Source organism: Panthera onca, chromosome C1 (genome assembly GCF_046562875.1).
Source record: "Panthera onca isolate mPanOnc1 chromosome C1, mPanOnc1 haplotype 2, whole genome shotgun sequence".
Lineage (NCBI taxonomy): Eukaryota > Metazoa > Chordata > Mammalia > Carnivora > Felidae > Panthera > Panthera onca.
Genome location: NC_138346.1, coordinates 18,392,781 through 18,419,145, shown reverse-complemented (window position 1 = coordinate 18,419,145; position 26,365 = coordinate 18,392,781). Strand labels below are relative to the sequence as shown.

General features: G+C 51.0%; 1 protein-coding gene and 1 pseudogene across 3 annotated transcripts; one reads left to right on the top strand and one right to left on the bottom strand.

The window, feature by feature from the left end:
- Window positions 1-1,375: 1,375 nt before the first annotated feature.
- Window positions 1,376-9,791, bottom strand: LOC132671062 (UBX domain-containing protein 2B-like; annotated as a pseudogene).
- STK11IP (serine/threonine kinase 11 interacting protein) lies at window positions 8,681-25,243 on the top strand. 3 transcript variants are annotated; one of them, XM_060623753.3, is made up of 26 exons: window positions 8,681-8,768; window positions 8,902-9,247; window positions 9,765-9,850; window positions 12,346-12,551; window positions 12,750-12,824; window positions 13,122-13,217; window positions 13,600-13,707; window positions 13,825-13,896; window positions 14,978-15,104; window positions 15,338-15,441; window positions 15,576-15,671; window positions 15,907-15,948; window positions 16,124-16,264; window positions 16,463-16,547; window positions 17,121-17,459; window positions 17,865-18,070; window positions 18,768-18,884; window positions 18,986-19,163; window positions 20,935-21,165; window positions 21,279-21,382; window positions 22,328-22,425; window positions 22,519-22,697; window positions 22,918-22,999; window positions 23,214-23,284; window positions 23,844-24,091; window positions 24,837-25,243. In XM_060623753.3, exons 3-26 carry the CDS (start codon window positions 9,790-9,792, stop codon window positions 24,984-24,986), a joined length of 3,216 nt encoding a protein of 1,071 aa, XP_060479736.3. In that variant the 5' UTR covers window positions 8,681-8,768; window positions 8,902-9,247; window positions 9,765-9,789; the 3' UTR covers window positions 24,987-25,243. The 3 variants fall into 3 exon arrangements, with proteins under 3 accessions (XP_060479736.3, XP_060479739.3, XP_060479735.3); XM_060623752.3 differs by lacking the exons at window positions 8,681-8,768; window positions 8,902-9,247 and adding an exon at window positions 9,513-9,597; XM_060623756.3 differs by lacking the exons at window positions 8,681-8,768; window positions 8,902-9,247; window positions 15,576-15,671 and adding an exon at window positions 9,512-9,597.
- Window positions 25,244-26,365: the final 1,122 nt, after the last annotated feature.

Below are 26,365 nucleotides of genomic sequence, written 5' to 3'. Positions count from 1 at the left end.
GAGACACAGAGCTGTCAGCACAGAGCCCGATGCAGGGCTCGAACTTATGAATCGTGAGATCATGACCTGAGCCCAAGTCAGATGCTTAACCGACTGAGCCAGCTAGTGCCCTAAAAAAAATATTAAAAAATAAATAAATAAAAAATAAAACCTTAAAAAAAATAATTAAAATTTATCACATCTTTTCAAGAACTGTTGACCTTTATTTCCTTTTATTTCTGGTTTATGATGGTCACAGCTCTACAAAATAGAACCAAACTGTACTTTTTGATACTATTAATGTAGTTAAATCAGTAAGTAAAAAGGAAGCATAAAATCTTGGGACACCTGGGTGGCTCAGTCAGTTAAGCATCCAACTTCATTCAGCTCAGGTCATGATCTCACAATTGTGAGTTCCAGCCCCGCATCAGGCTCTGTGTTAACAGCTTGGAGCCTGGAGCCTGCTTCAGATTCCGTGTCTCCCTCTGTCTCTCTGCCCCTCCCCAGCTTGCTCTCCGTCTCTCAACAAAATAAATAAAAAAACAATAAAAAAGTTTTGAAAAAAGGAGGCATAAAATCTAAACAGGAGAAGTAATTATTATCTGATCAAACTATTTCAAAATAAGAATACAGATACTTTTTGGTATATATCACAGAAAACTTTCAACTTAATTTCCTAAAAAAATTTCTTAATGGCTGTTGGTCAATGCAGCATTAAGAAACTGTAGTGCAAATTCTACCAAATACATTTATCACAAAGGGGGTTTGTTCATTTTTCTGCAAATAAATGTTGTTACATTAACAGTGAACATGTAACAAATTGGGTTGCCTGGATGTTTAAAAGCTATCACCATGGGGTGTGTGGCTGGCCCAAGAGGTAGAACATGCAACTTGATCTGGGGCGGGAGGGAGTCCTGAGTTTGAGCCTCTGCTAGGTGTAGAGTTTACTTAAAAAACAAAAAAGCTATCCCCATAAGCCAGCCCTGCAACTAAAAACTCAAACATATTAATCTCAAGATCCATCCTTAGTCCAATATTATCTATACCAAGGCTGGAAGACCTTAATAATAAGAATAAAACCAAAATGTATTTATAGAAGCACTAAAGAGGCACCTGGGTGGTTCAGTCGGTGAAGCATCCAACTCTTGATTTCGGTTCGGGTCATGATCTCTTGATTTGTGAGTTCGAGCCCTGTGTCCAGCTCTGCACAGACAGTGAGGAGCCTGCCTGGGATTCTCTCTCTCCCTCTCTCTCTGCCCCTATCCCACTAATGCTCTCTCTCTCTCTCTCTGAAAATAAACTTTAAAAAAATAAATAAAAGTAATAAAAATCATTTGTTTTAATGTTGAAAGTATTTTCCTTACTAATATGGCACATACTCTTTCCTAGCCTTTAATCAGCTATTTGGAAATGAAGTCACGAGAATAAAGTGAAGACTTGGAAATTCAGGATGAGACTGTGCAATAAAGTCCCCAACATCCAGGAAACTGTCTGGTACACTATTGTATCTTCATATCAAATGACTGTCATCTGCTAACCCAGATTGAATTCTTTTTTTTTTTTTTTAATGTTTATTATTGAGAGACAGAGAGACACAGAGCATGAGCAGGGGAGGGGTAGAGAGAGGGGGAGACATAGAATCTGAAGCAGGCTCCAGGCTCCGAGCTGTCAGCACAGAGCCTGACGCAGGGCTCGAACTCATGAACTGTGAGATCATGACCTGAGCCGGAGCCGGTAGCTTAACCAACTGAGCCACCCAGCCGCCCCTGAATTTTTTTTTTTTTTGAAGTAATCTCTAGGGGTGCCTGGGTGGCTAGTGGGTTAAGCGTCCAACACTTGATCTTGGCTCAGGTCATGATCTCATGGCTTGTGAGATGGAGCCCCGAGTGGTGCTGGCAGCTTGGAGTCTGCTTGGGATTCTCTGTCTATCTCTGTCTCTCTGTCTCTCTGCCCTTTCCCCACTCTCTCTCCCTGTCTCTCTCAAAATAAATAGATAAACTTTAAAAAATAATTCATAAAAAAATAAAAATAATCTGTATGCTCAATGTGGGTCTCAAACTCACGATCCTGAGATCAAGAGTCACATTGTCTACTGATGGAGCCAGCATGGCGCCCCTGGATTTGAATTGGGTTTTGTTGGCCCTGAATCATCAATAAGAACAACTGCATTAAGTATTGACTTCTCCTCCTCTTCTGGGGAAGAAGGTGTACTGACTATTTCAGGTGTAAGGCTTCCAAAGGTTTGCCTTTCTCCACGGAAAGCCTTGAACCTTATTCTAGGCTTTAGGTATTCTTGATCTTGACCATTCTCCATATCCAAATTCACTTGGTCACCATGAACCAGTCACTGAAGTTCCAGGGGAGTCTCTTTTGAAACCTTCTGCCAACAGTAATGTCACTTTAAAGGATTTCTAGTAGAAGTTGCTGAATTTCAAGCATACACGCAGAGTCACCCTTAACAGATTCCAGAAATTGAACATTTGTTGGATCATTGTACCGTTTCAACTCACCATCATCTAAACTGAAACTGTTATTGAAACTGTTTTAAGCAAAATCTGAACATCTTGTGGCTGATTTGGTCTATAGATGTATTCATTCCTTACAAAAGGAATGCCCCAACCTGTACCTTCTACATGCAAATGACTTTTGTTTGTCATCACTCAAGGCTCACGTGGCTTCTTTCAGAGGGACATCCAATGTTCCCTCGCCTCTTTGAAAAGTTCATTCACAACTTTTCCAGCTGAAAGTTGAATTACATGTGATCTTCTGTACTCATGTTCGTTTGCACAGCACCTTACAGAGAAGTGATGTGGTCAGCACCTTAACCAAGGGAACATATCTTCAATAGCAGGAAAACCTTTGATGTAGTCTTCATGGTCTTTTATTTATTTATTTAAAAAAAAATTTTTTTTAATGTTTATTTATTTTTGAGACAGAGAGAGACAGAACATGAATGGGGGAGGGTCAGAGAGAGGGAGACACAGAATCTGAAACAGGCTCCAGGCTCTGAGCTGTGAGCACAGGGCCTGACGCGGGGCTCGAACCCACAGACCGCGAGATCATGACCTGAGCCGAAGTCGGCCGCTTAACCGACTGAGCCACCCAGGCGCCCCTTCATGGTCTTTTAAAGACTGTAACTTTAGGCCTATCAAATTTGGAAGATTTGTATTTCTGCCCAGGCCAATTTCTTTCTCCCTTCCTTCCTTCCTTCCTTCCTTCCTTCCTCCCTCCTTCCCTCTCTTTCTCTTTTTCTTTCTTTCCCTTTTTTTCTTTCTTTCTTTCTTTCTTTCTTTCTTTCTTTCTTTCTAAATGTTTATTTATTTGTTTTGAGAAAGAGAGAATACAAGCAGGAGAGGGGCAGAGAAAGATTGGGAGACACAGAATCAGAAGCCGACTCCAGACTCCGAGCTGTCAGCACAGCCATGCAATCACAAAGCCATGAGATCATGACCTGAGCTGGTGGTCGCTTAACTGACTGAGCCACCCAGGCGGTCCTGAGTCCAATTTATATCTTGATACATCATCACTTAGGTTGTTTTCAGGTTTCTTTATTTTATTTTAAAAATTTTTATTTATTTATTTTTATTTTAGAGAAAGAAAGCATGAGCGGGGGGGAGAGGGGCAGAGGGAGAGAGAATCTCACGCAGGCTCCACGCTTGGCACAAAACGTGACACAGGGCTCAATCTCATGACCCTGGAATAATGAATGACCTGAGCGGAAGGCAAGAGTTGAACACCCAACTGACTGAGCCAGCCAGGCACCCCTGTTTTCAGGCTTCTTTGTAAGGTCTTCACATTCTTATTAAATTCTGCAAATCCTGGGGTGCCTGGCTGGCTCCATCAGTAGAGCATATGACTCTTGATCTCAAGGTTGTGGGTTCAAGCCCTACATTGGGTATGGAGCCTACTTAAAAAAAAAAAAATTGCAAATCCTGTGTGCTTGGGGGCCTTGGCCCTGTGACCTCCTCTCTTATCTACCCTGTGGGCTAGGCACTGCCCTTGCCCTCTCCAGCCAGCCCCCCCTGCTCTTATCCTTTATTGTTTTTTCTTCCTCCCTCCCTCCTTTGTATATGTGGGCCTATTTTGTCCTACATTTTAGTTTGAATGAATTTACTAAAGTCTTTGCTTACCATTGCTGTTTGCTCCCTCACTTCTTCCTCTTGAATTCATTTTTTTCTTAGTGCTGATCTATCCTCTTTTTTTTTTTTTTTAAGTTAATTTATTTATTTTGAGAGAGACAGAGACAGTGCGAGGGGGAAAGGAGCAGAGAGGGAGAGAGAGAGAATCCCAAGCAGGCTTTGTGCCGTGAGCATGGAGCCTGACATGGGGCTCAAACTCACGAACCGTGAGATTATAACCTGAACTGAAACCAAGAGTCAGACGCTTAACTGACCGAGCCACCAGGCACCCCACTTTTTTTTTTTAATATTTTATTTTTAACTAATCTCTACACCCAATGTGAAGCTTGAACTTACACCCTGAGATCAAGAGTCGTATACTCTACTGACTGGGCTAGCCAGGCGCTCCTACATTAATTTTTATATCCTTCGTATATTTTTATTTTTAACCATTAGGGATGAGAGCAAGAGGCTGCAGCCTGTATTCAGCTTGCAGTCTGGGACTGGAACCATCTCCCCAAAGCACTATCTCTACCATAACACGCATCATGAATATGGTAGGCAGAATAATGGCCTCCTCCCTTCCCTCAAGATGTCTGTGTCTTAATCCCTGGAACCTGTGCAAATAGCACGCTAGATAACAGGGGAGAATTAAGATTTCAGATGGAATTAAGATTGCCAATTAGCTAACTTTACAATATGGAGAGTATCCTGGGTTATCTGGGCGGGCTCAATGTAATCACCAGGGTCCTTAAATGTGGAAGAGGGAGCCAGAATAGCACCAGAAGGATGGATGTGAGAAAAGCCCAATTAGCCATTGCTGGCTGTGAAGACAGAAGGGGGCCAGGGAAGTGGGCAGCCTCTGTAAACTGGAAAAGACAAGAACGCATATTCGCCCCTGGAGGCTCCAGAAAAAAACGCAGCCCCACTGCCACCTTTATTTCAGCCCAGTGAGATACATTTTGGACTTCTGACCTTCAGAACAGTAAGGTAACAAAGGGGTGCTGTTTGAAGCAACTAAGTTTGGTGTAATTTGTTACAGCAATAGGAAGTGAACACAATGTTGAAATGTGATTGTTGGTGTCTGTCCTTCCACCTCACTGCCAGCTTCTTTTAAAAAAAAAAAAAATTATGTTTTTATTTTATTTTTGAGAGAGAGAGACAGAGTGAGAGCCGGGGAGGGGCAGAGAGAGATGGAGACAGAATCTGAAGCAGGCTCCAGGCTCTGAGCCGTCAGCACAGAGCTCGACGTGGGGCTTGAACTCACAGACTGAAAGATCATAACCTGAGCTGAAGTTGGACGCCCAACTGGCTGAGCCACCCCTGCGGCCCTCACTGCCAGCTTCTTGAGGACAAGAGCCATACTGTTGTCTCCTTTATTTACACGGAATCCAGCACAGGATCTGGCATATAGTCAGGGCTCAGTAAATATTTGTGGAACCGGTGAAAGAATGAAGACCTGCTTTAACTTTTTGAGGTTCTACTCGGGCTCTGAGATTCCAAAGCGGCTACTGCCTTTCTCTTTCCCCAGGCCCTTGGAGACCCTCAGCCCTTTGATCTCACTTTTCTCTAGTTTCCTTGCCCCATTGATACAAGTTTCCCGTTGCACTACTCCACTTCCAGATTCCTCCCTTGTTGTGGACTCTTCTCTCCAGCTTTGTGTGCAGGAAGAATTGAGATGGAAGGCACGTGTCACATAACGCACCTGACTCTGCCATCAGGCTTATGCCTGAAACCGACGTTTTCTTCTTTTCCAAGATTCTGCTTGCTTTCCTGTCTTCTCCGTAGCTGCCTCCAATCCGGTTTCCTATCCAGCTTCTGATGAGGAATAGAGCTTTCATTTCATCTCTTCCTTTCTGTTTTCTGGATTAACCTCAAGCTTCCCATCTTTCTTCCAGCGCTTCTTAACCCCTCCCCATATGATTCTAGGGGTTTCCAGCAGAGACAATGTAAAGAATTAAGGCACTCTCAAGGACCTCAGGTTTATAAAGCCACTCAGGGACTCCCTCAGTTTATTTTATGGAGCACTGCAAAATCTGCTCAGGCTGGGCTCTTCTAGCTGCTGTTGGGTCACTGCGATATTGTTATTTTGTTACTTCCCTTTCAGTCAGCCATTCTCAGGCCCTGGCTTCTCTAATCTCACGCTGAGCTTGGCTTCTGCTTCTCTGGCTTTCTCTTCATGAGCCTTGTGTTCAGTCTCTCCTGGAACCAGGCTCTGATGGGCTTGCTTGGTCACCGTCTAAAGCAGTGTTCTCATGCCAGACCTCCTGTAATGCTGCTGATTTGTCCCATATGTCTGATTCTGGTAACCGGGCCAATTCCTGGGCAGTCTTTTGTGGCTAGGTCTGGTATCAGAGCCAAGAGAAACAATGTGTGGTAACTTATGTAGAAAGAGCTGCCTCTGACCACTCAATCCTGGGGCCATCGGTGCCAGGCACAGGGCCTCTCTAGCACAAACTCCTTTACCACAGCACTCTTTTTTTGCAGGTGATATTCACACCTCTTCATTCTCTTCCATTTGCCCCCCTTTCCCAGTCATGAAGAGGTTGGTGAAAGAAACAGATCATCCAATTTCACTCTCCCTACCCACAACCCAGTTTCAGGTGTGAAATTTTCATTTTGGAGGAAACCTTAGGTCTCAATCATCTCATCTGCTGTGGGAGGTTGTAGCACCACAGCAGTGAGGTCTATATCTAGGACAATGGTTCACGTCCTAACCAGGAATCATTACTCTGTTGCCCTGTGGGCTATAGTCTAGGGGCCTGCATGCTCCAAGGTACCAGATACAATCAGGCTTTGGACTAGGACTCTGACGTCTGTATTCTCTGGTAACTAACTTTGTCATCATTTTCTTCTTTTCTTAAAAAAAAATTTTTTTTTAATGTTTATATTTGAGAGAGAGACAGAGGGTGAGCAAGGGAAGGGCAGAGAGGGAGACACAGAATCTGAAGCAGGCTCCAGGGTCTGAGCTGTCAGCACAGAGGCTCGAACCCACGAACTGTGAGACGGTGACCTGAGCCTAAGTCGGATGCTTAATCGACTGAGCCACCCAGACTTCAGTTTTTTAAAAAAAGGTTTTGCCTTGGGGCATCTAGGTGGCTTAGTCAGTTAAAGCATCTGAACCTTGATTTCGGTCCAGGTCAGGATCTCACAGTTGTGGAGTTCAAGCCCGCCTGGGGCTCTGCACTAAATGCAGAGCCTGCTTGGGATTCTTTCTCTCTCCGCCCCTCCCCCACTCACGCTGTCTCTCTCTTAAAATAAACTTGAAGAATAAAATAAAAAAGCTTTTGTCTTCCTCAAGGTTCTTAATGGTAGCAATTTACAGAGACACACTCAGACTAATTTAGGCAAAAAAAAAAAAAAAAAAAAAAAAAAAAATTGGGTAGGAATTCTTTGGAAGGTGGCCAAGGCCTCTCCCCCAGCCTGAGGGCAGAAAGGGGAGTGGGCCTCCTGCGGGGCCTGGAAACAAGAACTGCTTAGTCTTCCCTTGTTGCTTCTCTCAGGGGATGTTTTCCTTTCCCTCCATAGTTCAGTTTTCTTTGCTGCTCTCTGTTCCACTTTCACATTTCTGGGGGGCTAAGGGATGGAGAGCAAATCTGGCTACAGGGGTCTCTCCGTATTAATAGAGCAATTCTCAGAATCTGTGGGCTGGCAAGACACTCCTGAAAGATTTCAAAGCACTGTCAAGTCAGGAATTTCAAAACAATCTCTTTTTTTTTTTAATTTTTTTTTTTAACGTTTTATTTATTTTTGAGACAGGGAGAGACAGAGCATGAACAAGGGAGGGTCAGAGAGAGGGAGACACAGAATCTGAAACAGGCTCCAGGCTCTGAGCTGGCAGCACAGAGCTGGACGCGGGGCTTGAACTCATGGACCGAGAGATCATGACCTGAGCTGAAGTCGGCCACTTAACCGACTGAGCCACCCAGGCACCCCAAAACAATCTCTCTTCTTGCCTAAGAGGGTTACCGTTGGCAGTGACAGCTATGGGAGAACCCTCCCTTCCTAGTTCCAGGTGATGGATGAACAGAGACTGACAACCATCATGGCTCTGGGATTAATAATTCGACAAAAATATATTGAGACCCTACTCTTCCTTTGTATACTGCTCTACCGTTCACTACGTGCTTCCACTTACTTCATTTGACTGCCTTTTAGGCTTTTGGCTCAGATCACACAAGTATGTGATAAACGCTAAATTGTCTGGTTTAGAGGCAAAAATTGCCATTTCAAATATTATGTCTTTAGAAAATTAGATCCTTCAAATTTTGCAACTTGAGATAAAGGTAACTATAGTCTCACCCTCAACTGGTAAAGGATTCATTTGATTTTCCTCTGTAGAAAAGGAACTTAAGAAAGGCACTTAATTAAGGCACAACTCTCCCTGAAAAACAAATCGTTACATTTTTCTTTAATCTAGCTCAGTAGTTGATGTCTTTTTTTTTTTTTTTTTTTAATGTTTATTTTGAGAAAGAGAGAAAACACAAGCGGGAGAGAGGCCAGAGAGAGGGAGAAAATCCCAAGCAGGCTCCTCCGTGGCGTCAGCGCAGAGCCCCACGCAGCGCTCCATCTCACGAACCTTGAGATCGTGACTTGAGCAGAGATCGAGTCCCAGGCTTAACCAACTGAGTCGCCCAGGCAACGGGAGGTCCTCTTTTGACCAGGAGCAAGGTGAAAGCTCTAATGGAAACTTGGAACCAGGAAAATTCGGCAGTCTTGACAAAATTGGTTACTAATTGAAAGACCTTTGCAGGTAACGGAGCCTCTGTGAACCTGTTTTTTTTTTTTTTTTTTTTTTTCAAAGCTGGCCTAACAATTTTTATTCACGTGTTACGAGACGGAACGCGGTAAAAACAAGAGACCTGATACACGTGGAGCATTACCAATCTCAGTATGAGAGTCTGACATTGCTGAAGGAAAAAAGGACAGAGTTTGGAGGGACGTTAAGGAAAAACCGTCAAGGGGCACTCCAGAAGTGGCAAATTTGCCAGCTCCCGCTTTCGGCAGATACCAAAAAAACTCCTATGGCGGACTCGCTCTCCTTTAATTGGAAAACAAGTGTTCGCTTTGGCCGAGTCCTTTCCTCACTAAGAGAAAATTCCGTTTCCCAAAACTTTGCTTCCTCGCCCAGTCTGCAAACAACGAGTCAGGTTTGTTTTCCTTACAGGGGCCGCGGCAAGCCGAGTGGAAGTCCCTTGCCGAGCGGAGCCCACGAGTGGGGCGGGGGTGGCGGTGGAGGTGGCGGTGGAGGTGGCGGCTCCCCTTCGGGCGGGTGGGGGGGGGCCGGGCCCAGCAGGTCGGAGGCCGAGGGACCGCCCCGTCCGCACCCAGACCCCACCGCCTCCAGCCGACACGTCTGCACGACTTAGGGCGTGGTTTCCGGCAGCGCAGGCAAGCTTTCCGGTTGTCCCGCTTCCCCCGCCTTCCTTCCGGGGCGGGACTTCCCGTCCATTATTGATAGGCGCCGGGCTGCAGAGTTGGTGGAAGGAGCACACAGGAGGTCAGTTTGGGTGGCTAGGTCTTATGCCCCTCGAAAGGGTACCCGGAAGGATACTCTTCCTCGCTCTCTCTCTTACTTTTTTTCCTTGCGAGGTCTCGGCTTGCTCGGACGTCCTAGGCTTTTGGTACTACCACCCACCTGAGGCTCTTCCGCTTCCTCTTTCTCAGGCTCCGCCCCCAGCGTCCCGTGGCCATGACGACCGCCCAGCGGGACGCCCTGGTGTGGAAGCTCGCCGGGCTGCTGCGGGAGTCTGGTGAGTTGATCTGGGGGCTGGGGCAGGGTGGGGGTGCACCCTGCCTTACAGAGACACTCCCCCTAGGAGTCATAGAATTACAGCTGTTTAAGGTCACGAGGGTTCGAGCGTCAGTTCATTTTTTTTTACTTCTCTGGGGTTTTTTCTCTGGTGCCATTGCTTACAGTGTCCTTTGTCTTTGACAGTTCAAACCTTAGCCATCCTTCGAGGTCCAACTCCAGTACCACTTCCTCCATGCGTTCTCTGATACTCTCAGAGGAAGGTGATCATTACTTGGCTGTAAGGCTCTGGAGACCAGGGACTAGTATAATCATTGCTGTGTGGCAAGACCCTTCGTATAGTTAAAAGCACGAGGTTTGTTGGAGTCAGATTCACTTGGGTTGGAATTCCAACCCTCTTTCAAACGTGGCGAAGTTAAGTTTTCTGAGCTTCAGTTTTCCTCACCAGCAAAATGGCATAATGATTGTACTTAACTCAAAAAGTTGTTGACGGGATTCATTTTAATTCATGTAAAGCACTTAGGACAGTGTTTGCATAATATGTAAGGGCTCAAAACTGGTAGCTGTTTTTACTAGAGTTTCTTCTTTCAGGACTTGGGCATGGTGGAGCCACACTGGTTGTTCAGTATGTGGTTGACATTAGTTGTGGTACAACAAGCCTTGGCTTTGAGATCAGACAGAAGTACCAACTTCCTACCACCTATATAATCTCAGTTGATATTCTTTTCTAAGCTCTCATTTTCATATCTGAAAGAGGTGGTCAGTAGTGCTTCTCTTTAGGAGATTTTAAAGAAGTTTAAATGAGGTAACAAAGTTGTCTGTCACATACTACCCAATTCATGTTAGCTGCCTTCTAGCACTCTGTACTCCCATTGATGGTATCTGTGGAATCTCTGTTTGTAGCAGTTTCAGTTTCTGGCTTGTTTTATTAACTGTGTATGTATTTTATCTCTTGTAGACTGGGGGGCTCTTTGAGGGTGGGAAGAGTCTTTGAACCCTGTCTGCATCTATCCTTAGTGTCAAGTACATAGACCATCTTTCAAGTAAGGTTACAGGATTTATTGGTTTGTTCAGACAAATCTGACCTGGTGCTCCAGGGGTTAGGCATGATGGTGTGTGTGTGTGTGTGTGTGTGTGTGTGTGTGTATGTATGTATTGCTATAAAGAGGTAGCTAGAGAGAGAGATTTATGGTGATGGAATAGTTTTGTATTTTCATGGTGATGTTGGTTATAGGAATCCACACCAATGACAGTGGCATAGAACTATACGGATGAACTATACGGATGTACATATATACATCATCAGTTTCCTGTCTTTGATCTCTTACCACATTTACATAAAATGTAACCATTGGTGGAAACTGGGTGAAGGGTATAGAATACCTGTCTGTAAGATTTTTGCAACATCCTTTGACTCTGTCCTTGTTTTTATTTAAAATATTTGTTTATTTTTGAGAGAGAAAGAGGGAGAGCATTTGTGTGCAAATAGGGGAGGAACAGAGAGAGAGAGAGAGACAGAATCCCAAGCAGGCTTCACGCTGCCAGGGCAGAGCCTGACCCAGGGCTTGAACTCACGAACCGTGAGATCATGACCTGAGGCGAAATTAAGAGTTGGACACTTAACCGACTGAGCCACCTAGCGCCCCTATATCTTGGTTTAAAAAAAAAAAAAAAGTAAAAAAAAATATTTCTCTGTGCCTACCTCATAGCTATACTTTTTTAGGTGCAGTGACGGGTACCAAGGTGATCAAAAGATGCCCTCAAGGATGACAGTCTCGTTAGAGCAGTTTTAGCATAGAGATCAAGAATAGTACCAATGCTATAACGAGCGGTTATTCTTTTTATGACGTGCATTTTAGGATTGTTTGAAAGTTTCTGCAAGTGTGCCTATCTTTCAATCAGAAAAAGAAGTAAAGATGAAACCAACACCTGGGGCACCTGGCTGGTTCAGCGGTGGAGCATGTGACTCTTGATCTTGGGGTCATGGGCTTGAGCCCCATGTTGGATGTAGAATTTACTTAAAAAAAAAAAAAAAGATGAGACACATTACCAGCTTTTATGTAAAATGAATGATTATGGTCTAAAAGTACAGCAGTGTGACACAGTGAGAAAGAAGCCTGCCTGGAGGAGGTAGGTCTCAAGCTGAGCAGAGTGGAAGGGAATATCAGAAAATGAGGAAGCTGTGAACCACGCTGACTGTATTCCCAGCATCGTGAGTAGGCCAGACTCTCTTGAGCAGATGGTGAAAGAAAATTTGGAAAAGTCGGTTGGATGTAGTGACACGATTTCATATTTCAGGCTGAAGAGTTAGGACTTTTTGGGAAGATAGAGGGGAGCCATTGAAGACTTTTGGGCGGGGGAGGAGATAGTATGATCCTGGCAGTGGGAGATTACAGTGTGGATTGGACTGGGTGTATCCTGGGGTAGCAGAGTCTTAGGATAAAGGGAAAGACCCTTTTGTTATGTTCTCCTTCCTGTCCGCCCCTTTCCCTGCAGGTGATGTGGTCCTGTCTGGCCGTAGCACTCTGAGCCTGTTGACTGGCACCCTGCAGCAGCTGAGCCACGTGTTTGAGCTGCACCTGGGACCATGGGGCCCTGGCCAGACAGGCTTTGTGGCTCTGCCCTCTCATCCCGCCGACTCCCCTGTCATCCTCCAGCTTCAGTTCCTCTTCGATGTGCTGCAGAAAACTCTTTCACTCAAGGTCCTGGGGTGGGAATTGGGTAGGATGTACACAGGGCCCAAGAGCTGGGGGTGGGTACATGGGTGCAAGAAGTCTGCAGGGCCCAGATCGAGGAGATGTGAGAGCTGTGGGTGGCTGTGCCGAGGAGGAGAGGTTAAGGAAAGGGAGATGTGCTGGCCTCAGTGACATGAGTGGTTTTTTCGTTTTGTTTTGTTTTAGCTGGTACATGTCCCTGGTTCTGGCCTCCCAGGGCCCATCAAGATTTTTCCCTTCAAGTCCCTTCGGCATCTGGAGGTATGGAGTGTTGGATGCTGGCACACAAAACCCAGCTTGGGACAACCTTTTGGGAATGGAGAAAGAGAGACGGCCTCTTTTGCCGGGGGTGGGGGGGGGGGTGGGGGCAGGGGGGCAGGCCTGAGTGTGCCCATTGCTCTGTGGCAGTGTGACATCTGTCTCGTGTAACGGTTCCCTGAGTCATAGTTGGCCTTGTCGACTTTTCCCTCCCTGTAAAAGGAGGGAAAGTGAGGTGAAGCGTCTGCCTTTTGTGAAGTTTTGTCTCCCTCCTTCCCGCCCTCCTTTTCTCCACCGCAGCTCCGAGGTGTCCCCATCCATTGCCTTCGTGGCCTCTGTGGCATCTACTCCCAGCTAGAGACCCTGATTTGCAGCAGGAGCATCCAGGCATTAGAGGTAAGGAGAATGAAGGCTGGGCCTGGATGCCCTGTTCTGAGGTACATAGAGGACCAAGCTCTGACACTCCCTCTTTTTTGCAGCCTTCCCTGCCTCCTGCTTCCCTCTGGACAGTGTCCTTGCCCCCTTTGCTCTGCTCCCAGAGCACTATGTATCTGTTTATATGTTTATGGCCACACCTACCCTCTTGTATTCAATATTCCCATGTTTGTCTCCCCATTCTCCCCACAATGAACTCCTGGGGGCAGGGCCCTGGGCTTTCTTTCAGTCTGCCTCTGCAGACCGACTTTAGTATATAAAGAACGAATGAATGGCTGGGAGACAGCGTGGCCTTGCATTGGGGAGGAGGGGACAGTGGCAGTAATGGAGCACCCTGTCTCAGGAGCTCCTCTCAGCCTGCGGTGGTGACCTCTGCTCTGCCCTGCCTTGGCTGGCTCTACTCTCTGCCAACTTCAGCTACAACGCACTGACTTCTTTAGACAGCTCCCTGGTGAGTGCCTGAGAGGGAAGGGAATTCGGGGAAGGACAGGGACAGGCCCTTAGGGAGGAGGGCCAGCTGGTTGCATGGAGGTGTCTGATTCTCTGCTGCTTTTCCCATGCCCCCCAGCGTCTCTTGTCAGCTCTGCGCTTCCTGAATCTGAGCCACAATCAAGTGCAGGACTGTGAGGGCTTCCTGATGGTGAGTATGGGCAGGCTGGTTGGGGCTGGCACCACATGGGTCTCTGATTCTGCTCTGATCCTCTCTCCTGGACCTGCTTTTGCTCCCACCTTCGTCTTGTCCCCCGCCTTCCCCCAGGTGGGGCTGCATCCTGGAGGCAGTACTGTTTGAGAACTCAGGCTCTAGCATAAGACAGGCCAGCATTCAAATCTCAGCTCCTAATCCTTGTGTGATTTGGGACAAACTAACCTCTGAGTTTTTTCACCCATCAAGCAGAAGTCATAGGAGTACCTGCTTGTGTAGTATTACCGTGGGTGCGAAGGTTGTGGGATGTTGCTCAGCCTATGCCTAGCTCAGAAAAGATGGCTTCGGGAAGATGGTGAAGAGCCTTCTCCCGCATCTCATAGTCAGGGGTAGCCAAAGTCAGACACTAGTTAATGTGGTGAGAACAGACTTTAATCCGTAACGCACCATTGGAGTAGTAATAAGCTATCGTGGAATGTAATCAGCAGTAAAACTATTTTAATTGGTAGTAAACTTCAGCGTGAACTGAATTCCAATTCAGTTTGTGCAGAGATTACTGGGACCTTTAAAGGGAGAGTGAGGGAATGGGGCCGGGGAAGACAGGGGCTTGAGCAGATTCTCTCCAGTTAGTTTCCTCAGGTCAAGAAAGTAGAAATGTACAGAAAGCAGGAAGGGGGCATTGGTCCATATGAAACCCATCTGGGTCTGGGTTTGCTAACCGGCGCTTGCTAGAGTTAGCTTCCTACCTTCCCACAGAGGCTGGGACACAGGGGCTGTATCTTCAGGCATTGGCTGCAACAAACTAAATTCTCCTGGCAGCCTGGAGTTTCTCTAGGACGGAACGGAAGGGGGTTGGAGTTGTCTTCCCAATGATGTGACCTTGAGCTATTAGGAACTATGCCAGTGTTTGTTCAAGTCTGTTAACGTGGTGCGGGGAGGGGGGGTGGAGGACTGGATGAATCATTTGTGCTGAGAGTACGCAGTCTTTATAGGCCAAGGTTGAGGCCTGCTTGAAGGCTCAGAGGAGCCCGGCTAGAGTCTGGTCAAGGAGAGAATCTTTGTCACCAACCCCTCTCAGGACTTGTCTGAGCTCTGCCATCTGGACATCTCCTATAACCACCTGCATATGGTGCCAAGAATAGGACCCTCAGGGGCTGCTCTGGGGACCCTGATACTGCGAGGCAATGAGCTCCGGAGCCTGCAGGGTGAGTGGGAGTTTGGGGAGGGAAGTGGGGGGCCAGAGAGTAGGCGGGGGCACACAGGGTTTTAGGGGCAATGTGAGACTGAGAGTGGTCCGGGAACCGCATGCCTCCAGGGCCTCATGTGGGTCTACGGGTAGGTCTGAGATGCCCAGGCTGGTCTTTCCGCTGCATGTCCCCCAGCACCCTGCCCCCTGAACTCACCCACCTGTCCTTCCTCCCTTCTCATCTCTACCCAGGCCTGGAGCGGCTGAGGAACCTGCGGCACCTGGATGTGGCGTACAACCTGCTAGAAGGACACAGGGAGCTGTCCCCGTTGTGGCTACTGGCTGAGCTCCGCAAGGTGAGTCTTGAGCGTTTCCGGGACTTGGGAGCCAGCTGTGCGCCTCTCCCTCCCTCCTGGGCTGATTTGGTGAGTGCCCTTCCTCACTCAGGGAGGCCTGAGGCCCATCTCAGTCTCCCCTTCCTGCTCTTCAGCTCTACCTGGAGGGGAACCCTTTGTGGTTCCACCCTGCGCATCGGGCGGTCACTGCCCAGTACTTGTCACCCCGTGTCAGGGATGCTGCAGCCGGCGTGAGTAATCTTCTCACATCCGCTCTGCTGTCCCTTTCTTGCCTGGTCCTGCCCTCGCCCCCTTGTGCCTCTTTCCACCCCATCCTTGGGTGAGGGGCCATAGCCCCGGACTCCCTGCTTGTTACGCTGTTGCCCCTCGCTGAGCCTAGTGGTCCCTGGGCTGAAGGGTTTCCCTGCGTGGGCAGGCAGGAACTCTACCACCAACACGACCCCCTCCTCTTTTGTCTTTGCTCAGTTCCTTCTCGATGGGAAAGCCTTGTCACTGACTGACTTTCAGGTTAGTATGCTGGGAGCTCTGGGAATAGGATTGGTTTGGGAGGACATGAAAGGGGTCCCAGGGTAGGGGTCTTTCTGGGAAGCTGCAAAGTAGGGCCTGTCCTCTGGCTAGCCTGGCAGGGCAGAGGTGTACCTCTGGCTCCAACCTTTCTGTCCTTCCTGTTGTCACACCCCAGCTCTCCACATCCTCCAGCTCCATGGCTCCACCTGTGCTCTGGCCAGCAGGGAGTACTGTTGAAACCTCAGGTGGCCCTGACTTGAGCGACAGCATCTCCTCTGGGGGCGTTGTGGCCCAGCCCCCACATCGTAAGGTTAAGGTAAACGGTGTCCTAGGCTGCCTTGTGCTGGGGTTGAGTCCCTTTAATGGGTGCTCTGGTTTATCGATGGGCTGAAAATAGTAAGGCCTCGTCCTTGGTTGTGAGTGGGGCTTTCTGGGTAGGTTGGGTGGGTGGCCGTGGATGGCAGGGTGGGAATCCCTGGCTTTCATAGAGCATGGGCCCTCTGTCCACCTTCAGAGCCGAGTCCGTGTGAGGCGAGCAAGTATCTCAGAACCCAGTGATACAGACCCAGAGCCCCGTACTCTGGACCCCTCCCCGGCTGGTAAGTCCGCCATGCTCCCAGCTGCCCTTGCCCAGTCCTGTCTTCAGTGTCCTGTCCCAGTCTTCTCGGTAGAAGGATTCTGTCTGTGGTGGAGCACAGCATTATAGAGGGCCTCGTAGGCTTTCCTCTTTCTTTCTAATTTAGGGAAAGGAGAAGAGACCACTCCTGGGCAGCATTTTCCAAGGTGTTTTTCAAGGAACGTGAATTTTGTAGGCTGTCGAAAGGTCACTTGATGACTAGATTCCGTGGGAACTTCTGGGCTAACCAAAGTCAAATAGACGTCCTCCTTCTAGGACGTCTCAGGACCTCCAGGGTGCCCCCTTGTATCTCGAATCTCCCAAACAGTGGATGTTGTGTGGTTCCGAATTGCACACGACCACAGGTGTTCTACAGAACACGCTTCAGGACACGCTGCTGAGGGGAAGCCTTTAGTTTCCCCCTGATGCCCAGCCCATATTAACATTACACACCCGTTTACTTCACTGTGAGGAAGAGTTGCAGAAGAGGTCGGGCTCGGCGCAGGTTGTGGTGGGGGCGTGGGCTCGCTCAGTGGTGCTCTCCCCACCGGCCCAGGGCAGTTTGTGCAGCAGCATCGGGAACTTGAACTCATGAACAGCTTCCGGGAACGGTTTGGCTGTGACTGGCTACAGTATAGGAATCACCTGGAGACCTCTGGGACCCCGGTTCTGGCTGCCTCCCAGACCCCTGCCCTCAGCACTCTGTGCCCAGACACCCTGAGCCCAGGGTCCGTGCCTGGGCCTCCCTGCCCAGAGAAGGAATCACCGCAGGAAATGGCAGAGGAGGTCAGGCTACGGCCGGAGCCCCGGGAAGAAGAGGTGGTGGAGGAGCTGGTGAAGGAGGAAGAAGGAAAGGAGGAAGACGAGGAGGAGCAGGAGCAGAATGAAGTGGAGGGTGAGTTGTGAGCGCTCAGTGCCCGTCAGGGAGACGGGGCCCGGTGCTGGTGGCGTATCTGGGAGAGTTAGGAAAACCCAGACTGGGGATAGCTCACCCCTGCAGTCTTTCTTCATGTTTATTTTTGAGAGAGAAACAGAGGGCGAATGGGAGCGGGGCAGAGAGAGAGGGAGACCCAGAATCGGAAGCAGGCTCCAGGCTCCAAGCTGTCAGCACAGAGCCCAATGTGGGGCTCGAACCCACGGACTGTGAGACCATGACCTGAGCCAAAGTCGGATGCTCAACCGACTGAGCCATCCAGGCGCCCCTGGCTTACCCCTCTTGGATGGAAGGCCACCCCTTGGGAGGGCAGAGTCAGGGATACCTCTCTCTTCTTATGGGGCTGCTCCCCTGATCTCTCCTCAGCGGAACTGTGTCGCCCCATGTTGGTGTGTCCCCTGGAGGGGCCTGAGGGCGTGCGGGGCAGGGAATGCTTTCTCCGGGTCACTTCTGGCCACCTGTTTGAGGTGGAACTCCAAGCGGCCCGGACCCTGGCACGGCTGGAGCTCCAGAGTCTAGAGGCGGCTGAGGTGGAGCCGGAGCCTCGGACCGGGAGAGAAGCGGTGCTCGAGGTGAGCGGTGGTGTTAGGGGTCCTGGAAGAGGGGCTGGGCTTTTTGCAGGAGCCGACTCGGACAGCATGGCTGTTGGGTGCCAAGCACCGGGACTGCGAGTTTCCCACAGTCTCTCGTTGGCTCTTGGAGCAGAAGAGGGAAGCTGCGGGGGCAAAGGCATGGCCCCAGGCAGCCTGGGAGGCTGGGCTGCTGAGCTGGAGTGTGGATGCAGCAGGAGCATTTTCATGACATCCAGAGCTACTGTTGTCTGCCATGCTGTCAGTATAACCGGAATCCCTCTGGTCCACTCTCTACTCTCTCTTCCTTTTTCTTTTCTTTTCTTTTCTTTTCTTTTCTTTTCTTTTCTTTTCTTTTCTTTTCTTTTCTTTTCTCTTCTCTTTTCTTTTCCTTTTCTTTGCCTTCTTTTCTTTCTTTCTTTCTTTCTTTCTTTCTTTCTTTCTTTCTTTTTTAACGTTTTTATTATTTGTTTTTGAAAGAGACAGAGACAGAGTGTGACTGGGGGAGGGGCAGAGAGAGGGAGACATGGAACCTGAAGCAGGCTCCAGGCTCTGAGCTGTCAGCACAGAACCTGCTGTAGGGCTCGAACCCACGAACCATGAAATCATGACCTAAGCCAAAGTCGGACGCTTAACCGACTGAGCCACCCAGGCGCCCCTTCTCTACTCTTTTCTACCCAGTCCCCCTCTTTGTGTGCAGGGCTCAGATCTGCTCCCCAGGGCCCCTGTCCTTGTTCTGCGTTTCTCCTATATTTGCCCTGACCGGCAGCTGCGTCGATATGTGGTGCTGGAGCCCGATGCCCATGCAGCTATCCAGGTAATCGGGCCCGGAGCGAGGCCCAGGAGGCTGGGGAAGGATTGGGCGGTCAAGGGCCAGGGTCCATTGCTCACAGCTGTTTCTGGCCAACCCTGTATCAGGAGCTGCTTGCCGTGTTGACCCAAGCAGCCACCGCGGCTCAGTGTCAGCCTGGGGAAGCAAGAGACCCGCTGAGGGGCAGACTCCAGTGTCTACGTTGTGGCCATGAATTCAAGCCAGAGGAGCCCAGGTTGGGATTAGACAGTGAGGAAGGCTGGAGGCCTCTGTTCCAAGAGACAGGTACGGGCCCGGCCCTTGGCCTTCCTGCCCACACCTCTCCCACCATTTCAGAGACAGTGGCTTTGAGGGAGGGAGTGTGGAGGGGGAACCCCAGGGAAGGGAAGGAATTGGGACCAGCTTTTCTGCCTGGAGGAAAATAGACTCATCTGTCTGATACATTTATCAAAAAAAAAAAAAAAAAAAAGAAAAAGAAAAAGAAAGGAAGAAAGAAAAGGAGCAAAAAGAGAAATTATATTCTTTCTTTTTGAAAGTCAGGAAATACAATCTCTGAAACTATTTAAACGTACTCATTATTTTTTCATAACTTGAAGGCTCTTTCCACTTTTTCTGGCTAATATTTAGAAACTGCATAAAAGCTCCTGAGTTCTCACTGCAGTATTGGGTGTAGTGCTGTCCTCTGAGTGTGTTTGGCTGTTGAGTAAGATGCTGTGGGAGTTGGCTGAGATTGTCCTTCCTTGGAAGGACTGACCTTGGAAGCTACTTCATATCGAGTGGTGCCTCATGGCATCTTTTCACACTGTGTTCTTTAAAGGGAGAGATTTTTTCCACTGTAGATCAGTCAAAAAGCTATGTCTTTGAAGACATTAAAGAAGAAAGAAATATTCTTGATAACGTCTGTGTTGAAACGTATGACTTTTAGTAGCCACTTTTTTCTTCTTGGCAGCGGCTAGAGCAGAGGTTTAAAGTTTATTGAGAAAATAGACCCCTTTCCACCCCCCTCTCTAAACCTCCCTCCCCAGAGGCCCAGAAGTACAATGTATACAGTGGAAAGAGCCCCATCCCCTCTAAGACCTTTCTGTGCTCCACAGAGTCACGTGGCCCCTGGGGTCCCTTCAGTGGGTCATTATTATTGAACGTTCCTGTGTGTTACGTCTTCTTTTTATTTGAGCCTTGGTTACCTCATCTGAACAAAGAAGGGAGTGAACTTGTCCTCTGTACTGTTAGGAGATTTAAATGTGACAGAAAGACGCCAGGCACAGTGTCTTGCACAAAGCATAGGTCCCCGTAAATGGTAGCTACCACCGCTAGCCTCAGCTCCACGGTCTCAGTCCAGGCACGTTCAGTTATTAGATCGTTGCTTTCCTCATTTGCAAAATGGGGTCGGGAGAGTTTTGATTCTGTCGTCAAAAGTTCTAGCGTATGCCCAGCACGCTATAGCTGCTCAAGGAATGTTTTTTCTCTTGCTGCCGATCCCTGACCTGGGTTCTTTACCTGGTCCGTTCACCCATCCTGACAACTCTGTGAGATAGGCACTGTCATCACCCTCTGTTACCGAAGAGGAACCGGGCTCAGGGAGCTTAGGTGACTTGTCATAATTGCCTAGATGACAGCCGTTAAGTGACAGAGTCTGGAATTGGACCCATACCTGGCACCCTGCCTTCCTGATCTGTTGATTTGGAGCTTTCAGACGTGGCTGGTGGAGCATCAGAGCACATGACCGGCCTGAGGCTGTGGGAGGGGACCAGAGCAGGGCCTGGCTGAGTTTGGTCCTCTCTGAGAAGGCCTCAAATCAGAAGGTGGGGTCCATTTTGAGGAGGTTGCAGGCCATGGGTTTAGGTTTGCTGCTCCCTCACCGGGATGGAGGGTGGTTAACAGGCCTGCTGAGGGAGTGGGGAGAGGGGCGTTGGGAATGGTAGGAGTGTATGAAGCTGGAGATGTCGGCCAGGGGGAGTCCAAGAGGGGGTGGGGAACATTATGAGCGTGGTAGGGGATTGTGACACTGTGGGGCGGGGGGGTGGTTCACAGGGGCTGTGCCCATCCTTCCTTCCAGAATCTCCTGCTGTATGTCCAAACTGTGGTAGCGATCATGTGGTTCTCCTGGCTCTGTCCCTGGGAACCACCAACAGGGAGCACAGGGAGGGAGAGCAATCGCCAGCTCCCTTGCAGTCCACCAGCACTGTCTGTGACCCTTCTGACCACAGTGACCACAGCGACAGGGCCCACCCGGCCCCATCTCAGGCACCAGGCTCCCGAGATCACCACAGTTGGAGCCTCAGTCCCCGTGAGTAGAGGTGAAACGAGACAGGGGTGGTGTTTGCGGGAGGCAGGAGGTCCTGCCGGGGAGGCGGGATGGCGCTGTGGCAGCCAAGGCTGACGGCCCACTGCTGCCCCCAGCCCCTGAGCGCCACGGCCTCCGCTCCGTGGACCACCGACTCCGGCTCTTCCTGGATGTTGAGGTGTTCACTGATGCCCAGGAGGAGTTCCAGTGCTGCACCAAGGTCTGCGCCAGCCCGGCACTGCCCCGCGCCTCTCACTGACCAGAGTGCCCACTCGCTGCCAGCGCAGCAGATCGTGTCAGGGCAGTGGTTCTGGAAGCACCGGGTCCGGTTCCCGGTTTCAACTCCAGCGGTCACGTGCAGCGTGGCTGTGGTATCGGAGTCTCAGTTGTCACCGCTCTGCAACGGGGGTAGCAGGGCCTGCCTTACAGAGCGTGGTGGCGTCAGTGAGGGCCCGCGTCACAGCTGCCTAGCACAGCACCTGGCGCCTGAGGGGGACCTCCCGTTGCTGTTGTAGATCTACGATGTCACTGGTTCCTCTGTGAGCATCTAGCATGTGCAGGACACTAAGGGTCTAGGGTGAATCGGTGTCGCCAGCCGTCTTACGTTGTGGTGTGAGAAACCCGATGGTCTGGAAAGGGCTGGGATCGGGCTGAGTGAGGGAGCCTCTCTTTGGGGAGCCGATCTAAGGTGTAATCCGGGTCTTGAAAAAGGAGTTACAGAGTAGGAGGTGAGGATCTGGGGGGAGGAAGCAGCACGTAGGTGGGGGCCTGAGAGAGGAGCTAGTGCGTGGGGAAGACTGCTGTCGGGGCAGCAGGAGGAGGGGGTGGGAGGGGGCGGGTGTCCTGAGAGGAGTCTGAAGAGGGAGGCAGGGGTCAGCTGAGGGGCAGCCTCAAGTGCCCGCCAAGGGGATTGGACCCGATCCCAAGGGCCTCAGGAGCCCTGAGGCAGGGGAGTGGCAGTCTAGTTTGCTTTAGGACGGTCCGGCGGAGTGTGGAGGGTGGGCCAGAGGGGGCACGGTGCCAGGCAGGGAAACCCGCTGAGCCCAGCTGAGGGTCAGGGTGCGTGAGCACCGGGGGGAGGGTTGAGTACAGCGAACCTGTTCTCAGCCTGGCAGCCTCCTCCCTGGTCCTCCCTTGCTTCTCATTAATTTTCCCTGCTCCTCAGGTGCCCGTTGTGTTGGCAGGCCACCCTGGGGAGTTTGTGTGTCTTGTGGTGGTGTCTGACCACAGGCTTTACGTGTTAAAAGTGACAGGGGAGATAAGGTGAGCGAGCGGGGCCGCCAGGGTCAGGGCGGGGCCCCCTTGGGTCTCACGTCACTCACTCTTCGCCACCGCTTTGGCCCTGCCTCTCCTCAGCGGGCCTCCGGCTAGCTGGCTACAGCCAACCCTGGCCGTCCCCCTGCACGACCTGAGTGGCCTTGAACTGGGGCTGGCAGGACAGAGTCTGCGGCTGGAGTGGGCTGCCGGGACAGGCAGCTGTGTCCTGCTGCCCCGCGATGCCAGACATTGCCGGGCCTTCCTAGACGAGCTCACCGGTGAGAGGGGGGGAGAGGGGGAAGGGAGGTGCAGGGAGGGCAGGTGGGGGCTGCCCGTGTCTGGCAGCCGCAGTGGAGACAGACGGGTACTGGGACTCGTCCCTTGTAGAGGTTTCTGAAATCTAGAGATTGTGAGAACGGAAGGTGTTGAGTGGCGGAGAGGGTGGGGTGGAAGAGGTGGGGTCGCTGAGGTTCCCTGTCCCTGGCCGGCTCGGTCCAGATGTCTTGCAGGCTCTGCCTCCTGCCTGGAGGAGCAGTGTCAGCGCCACAGAGGAGGAGGTAACCCCGGAGCACCGCCTCTGGTGAGTGGATAGGAGGCCGAGGCCGGGCTCGGTGGCCCATGCGGCCGCTCTTGGAGCACAGGCCCTCTCCACCAGCTCCGGCTGCGGTTAGGCCCTGAGCACCTGGGCCTGCCACCTGCCCTCACGCCTGCACCCCCCTGACCCAGCTCTGGTCCCTCCTCCCTGCCCCTCTCAGTATTTTCTGCCCCCCTCGCTGACCACACCTTCTCCCCAGGCCTTTGCTGGAGAGGGGCTCTTCCTCGGAGCCTCCCCTGTTCTTCTACCTTCGGGTGTTCCTGGTTGAAGGTAAGGCTTCGGTACCTCATCTTGTCCAGGCCGCTGGCTACGCAGGCTACGCGCACCTCCCCCCCCCCCCCCCCCCCCCCCATACCTCTCATGCCGTGGTAGCAATTTTCAGCTCCTGGAATCCAGACTTCCTCTCACTCACAGGCACACCCAAATGACAGCCTCAGTCTTCCCGGCCTCTCTGAGTGGGGCCAGGAGGTTTCCTGGGTCCTCAGTTGCTCAGAGACCTTTGCTTCCGGGTATGGGCTTTCTATGAAGTGGAGCCGATTGGCTGGGTCTGCTCCACCTCATCCTGTCAGAGGAGGCGAGTGGATCTTTCTTTCTGAGTGGGGTGGGTGGTGGGGCAGGTTCCCTTTGTCTTGGGCCTCAGGTTTTGGAAGCTAGAGATGCCTGGAGTTTGGAGAAGGGAGGTCCCTGGCCTCCAGGGGCACAGGCTGCCCTCTGACCACCTCAGCAGGGTGTGGTTCACTCCTCTCAAGCACACTGGGATGCTGCCCCAGGGATCTGGGCTCCTCTGCGGCTCTCCACCCTGGGCCTCGCCCTGTCTCTTTCCCTCTAGGCCCTGCAACCTGCCCTGTGTCCCTGTTGATGACTCTGTCCACCCTGTACCTGTTAGAGGAGGACGTTGCAGGGTCCCAGGCAGAGCCTCCTCTTCCAGCACCATCTGGTGAAGCTTCTGAGAAGTTCCTGCCCTTGGGGCTGGGCCCTTCTGTGCATGTCAGGGAGCAGTGGCCACTCAGCAGCCTGAGCTCGGTGCTGCTGTATCGCACGGCCCCGGGGGACCTGCGACTGGTCTTCTATGATGAGGTGTGTGTGTGTGTGTGTGTGTGTGTGTGTGTGTGTGTGTGAGAGAGAGAGAGAGAGAGAGAGAGAGAGAGAGAGAGAGAGAGATGAGGACAGGGGTGGTGGGCAGTGTGGGAAATGAGTATGAGTCTAGGAGGGCTGGGCATTGGAGGCAGTGTGGATGTGATGGGCAGTCATGCTGGAGGGAGCATGGAGAAGTGGGGTGCAAGGAACTGGGAGGCTCGCTGGGTGTCTGGATCAGCAGCAGGTAGAGGCGGGGGAGACAGCCACGGAAACCCCATGGACCTGGAGCCTGGCTTTGTGTTGCCTGGGAAGCCTTTCATGACGCACCGGCTGCTGCTTGGAGTTCGTGTTCGATTGGGCCCCAGTGCCAGCCACCTGGTTTTCACAGCCTCTGTGGGAGGAGTACTCTCATTAGGCCTATTGCAGATGGAGAAACTGAGGCTTGGGGACATTAACTTACTTGCCTGGGTCACAAGTGGTAGATGCAGAAATTGAACTCCAGCCAATTCCTTGGAATTGACTCCAGAACTTATATTCTGAAAAACGGTGGATTAAAAGAACAAGATAGTAAATGTGAAAGCCTTCTGGGGGGCCTCCAGTAAGTGTTGATTGTGTTCTGTTTAAAAAGCTCAAAGTCAGGGTCTCCTACAGGGAGTGACACAGGCTTGGGGAAGGAAAGATGCCTTTGAGTCGAGGGGCGGTGGGTCCTCTGTGAGCCTCACCTCACCGCTACTTTGTCTGCCAGGTGTCCCGGCTGGAGAGTTTTTGGGCACTTCGGGTTGTGTGTCCTGAGCAGCTGACGGCCCTGTTGGCCTGGATCCGGGAGCCTTGGGAGGAGTTGTTTTCCATCGGACTCCGGACTGTGACCCAGGAGGCTCTAGATCTTGACCGGTGAGGCTTCCTTGCCGACCCTGCTTTGGCCTTAGGAGCCACGGCTGCAGACTGTCTCTCCAGACTCTGGCTGTGGACTTCTCCAGCCTTTGGATGCTCAGTGAGGCCGCAGAATGATCCAGGAAAGGGTCATCTCACCCAAGGGAAGGGTGAGAGAAGTTGCCTGGCCTGGTCTGGCCCAAGGGGTCAAGCTAAGTGGTCAGTAGGAACGTGTCTCCTGCACAGTGTCTCAGGTATCAATAAATTGTTTCCATTCCAGAGGCCGTGGAGGTATTGACATGTGTCATTCATGCAGCCTGTCGCTCCTTTCTCTCTTCTAACAGAAACTACCCCACCCATAGCTCTCTCTCAGTGGACAGCGCAAGCAGCCTTGCTTTTTCTGTGAGACCCCATCTCCAACCCCACTCTGCCCTGGCTGATGGGAGCAAGTAGGACCCCTGACTCATGGGCCCCAGTCCTCAGCCAGTAGTGCCTGTTACGGGGCCTGATGTGGAAATCACTGCCTAACGAACAGTCGGGCCAGTTCGATTCTCACTGTCTCGGATTACCGTTGGGAACTAATGAAGCTCTCAGGTCATTGGCAGGAGGTGCCCGATATGAGACGGTGTCTGGGGCGAGGGTGTGTGGAGTTGGGCTGCGGAGGGAGTGGTTGGCATTCTGTGGGTTGCCGCTCCTACCTCTTCTCTGAGCACTTCCTCGCTCAGCCTGGTGGCCTGGCTGGGTTGACCCTGCTCCTTCACCTCTGTCTCTGTTGCCACAGCGATCAGTTCAGGGATGCTCATGTGACTTGGTCTGGTTGCCGGAACGCCCAGGAAAGAGGTACGTTTCCCCCGTGAGGGGTGCTGAGAGGAAGCCTGGAACTGCTCGCTGTGAGGGGAGAGCTTTCCTGAGAGTGGAACTGCACAGAGACAGGACAGGGCCGAGAGACGGGGCGGGCAGGACCAAGTCCTGGTGGTGTCTTTGGAGTTCCCGGGTCCAGTCATGCCTGGAAGCAGGTGCCCCTGGAACTTTGGGTTATGTGAACTAAAGGAAATCCCCTCCTTTTTTCTTCTCTTTGTCTCTCTTTTGGCTTAAGCTAATTTGAAGCAAGTAACGAGCCAGAGAAAGGGTCTTAATTGTGTAAATCCGCACCCTGACTTGAACCAGCCTGACTTGGGACCTGATTTTTGCACCCAGGAATGCGCACAGCGGGAGGAGTGGCACCCACATGTTTGTGCACAGAGGCCCTGGGAGGAGAGCTTGGGGAAGGAGTGTTGAGGGCTTAAGTAAAGCTTCCCTTAAACCCAGAAGCTGGGCTCCAGCTGAGTCTGTTGTGTGGTTTTGGGGTGGCTCTCATCTATGGAGCATTTATATGCCAGGCCCTGAGCCAAGTGCTTAGGGATG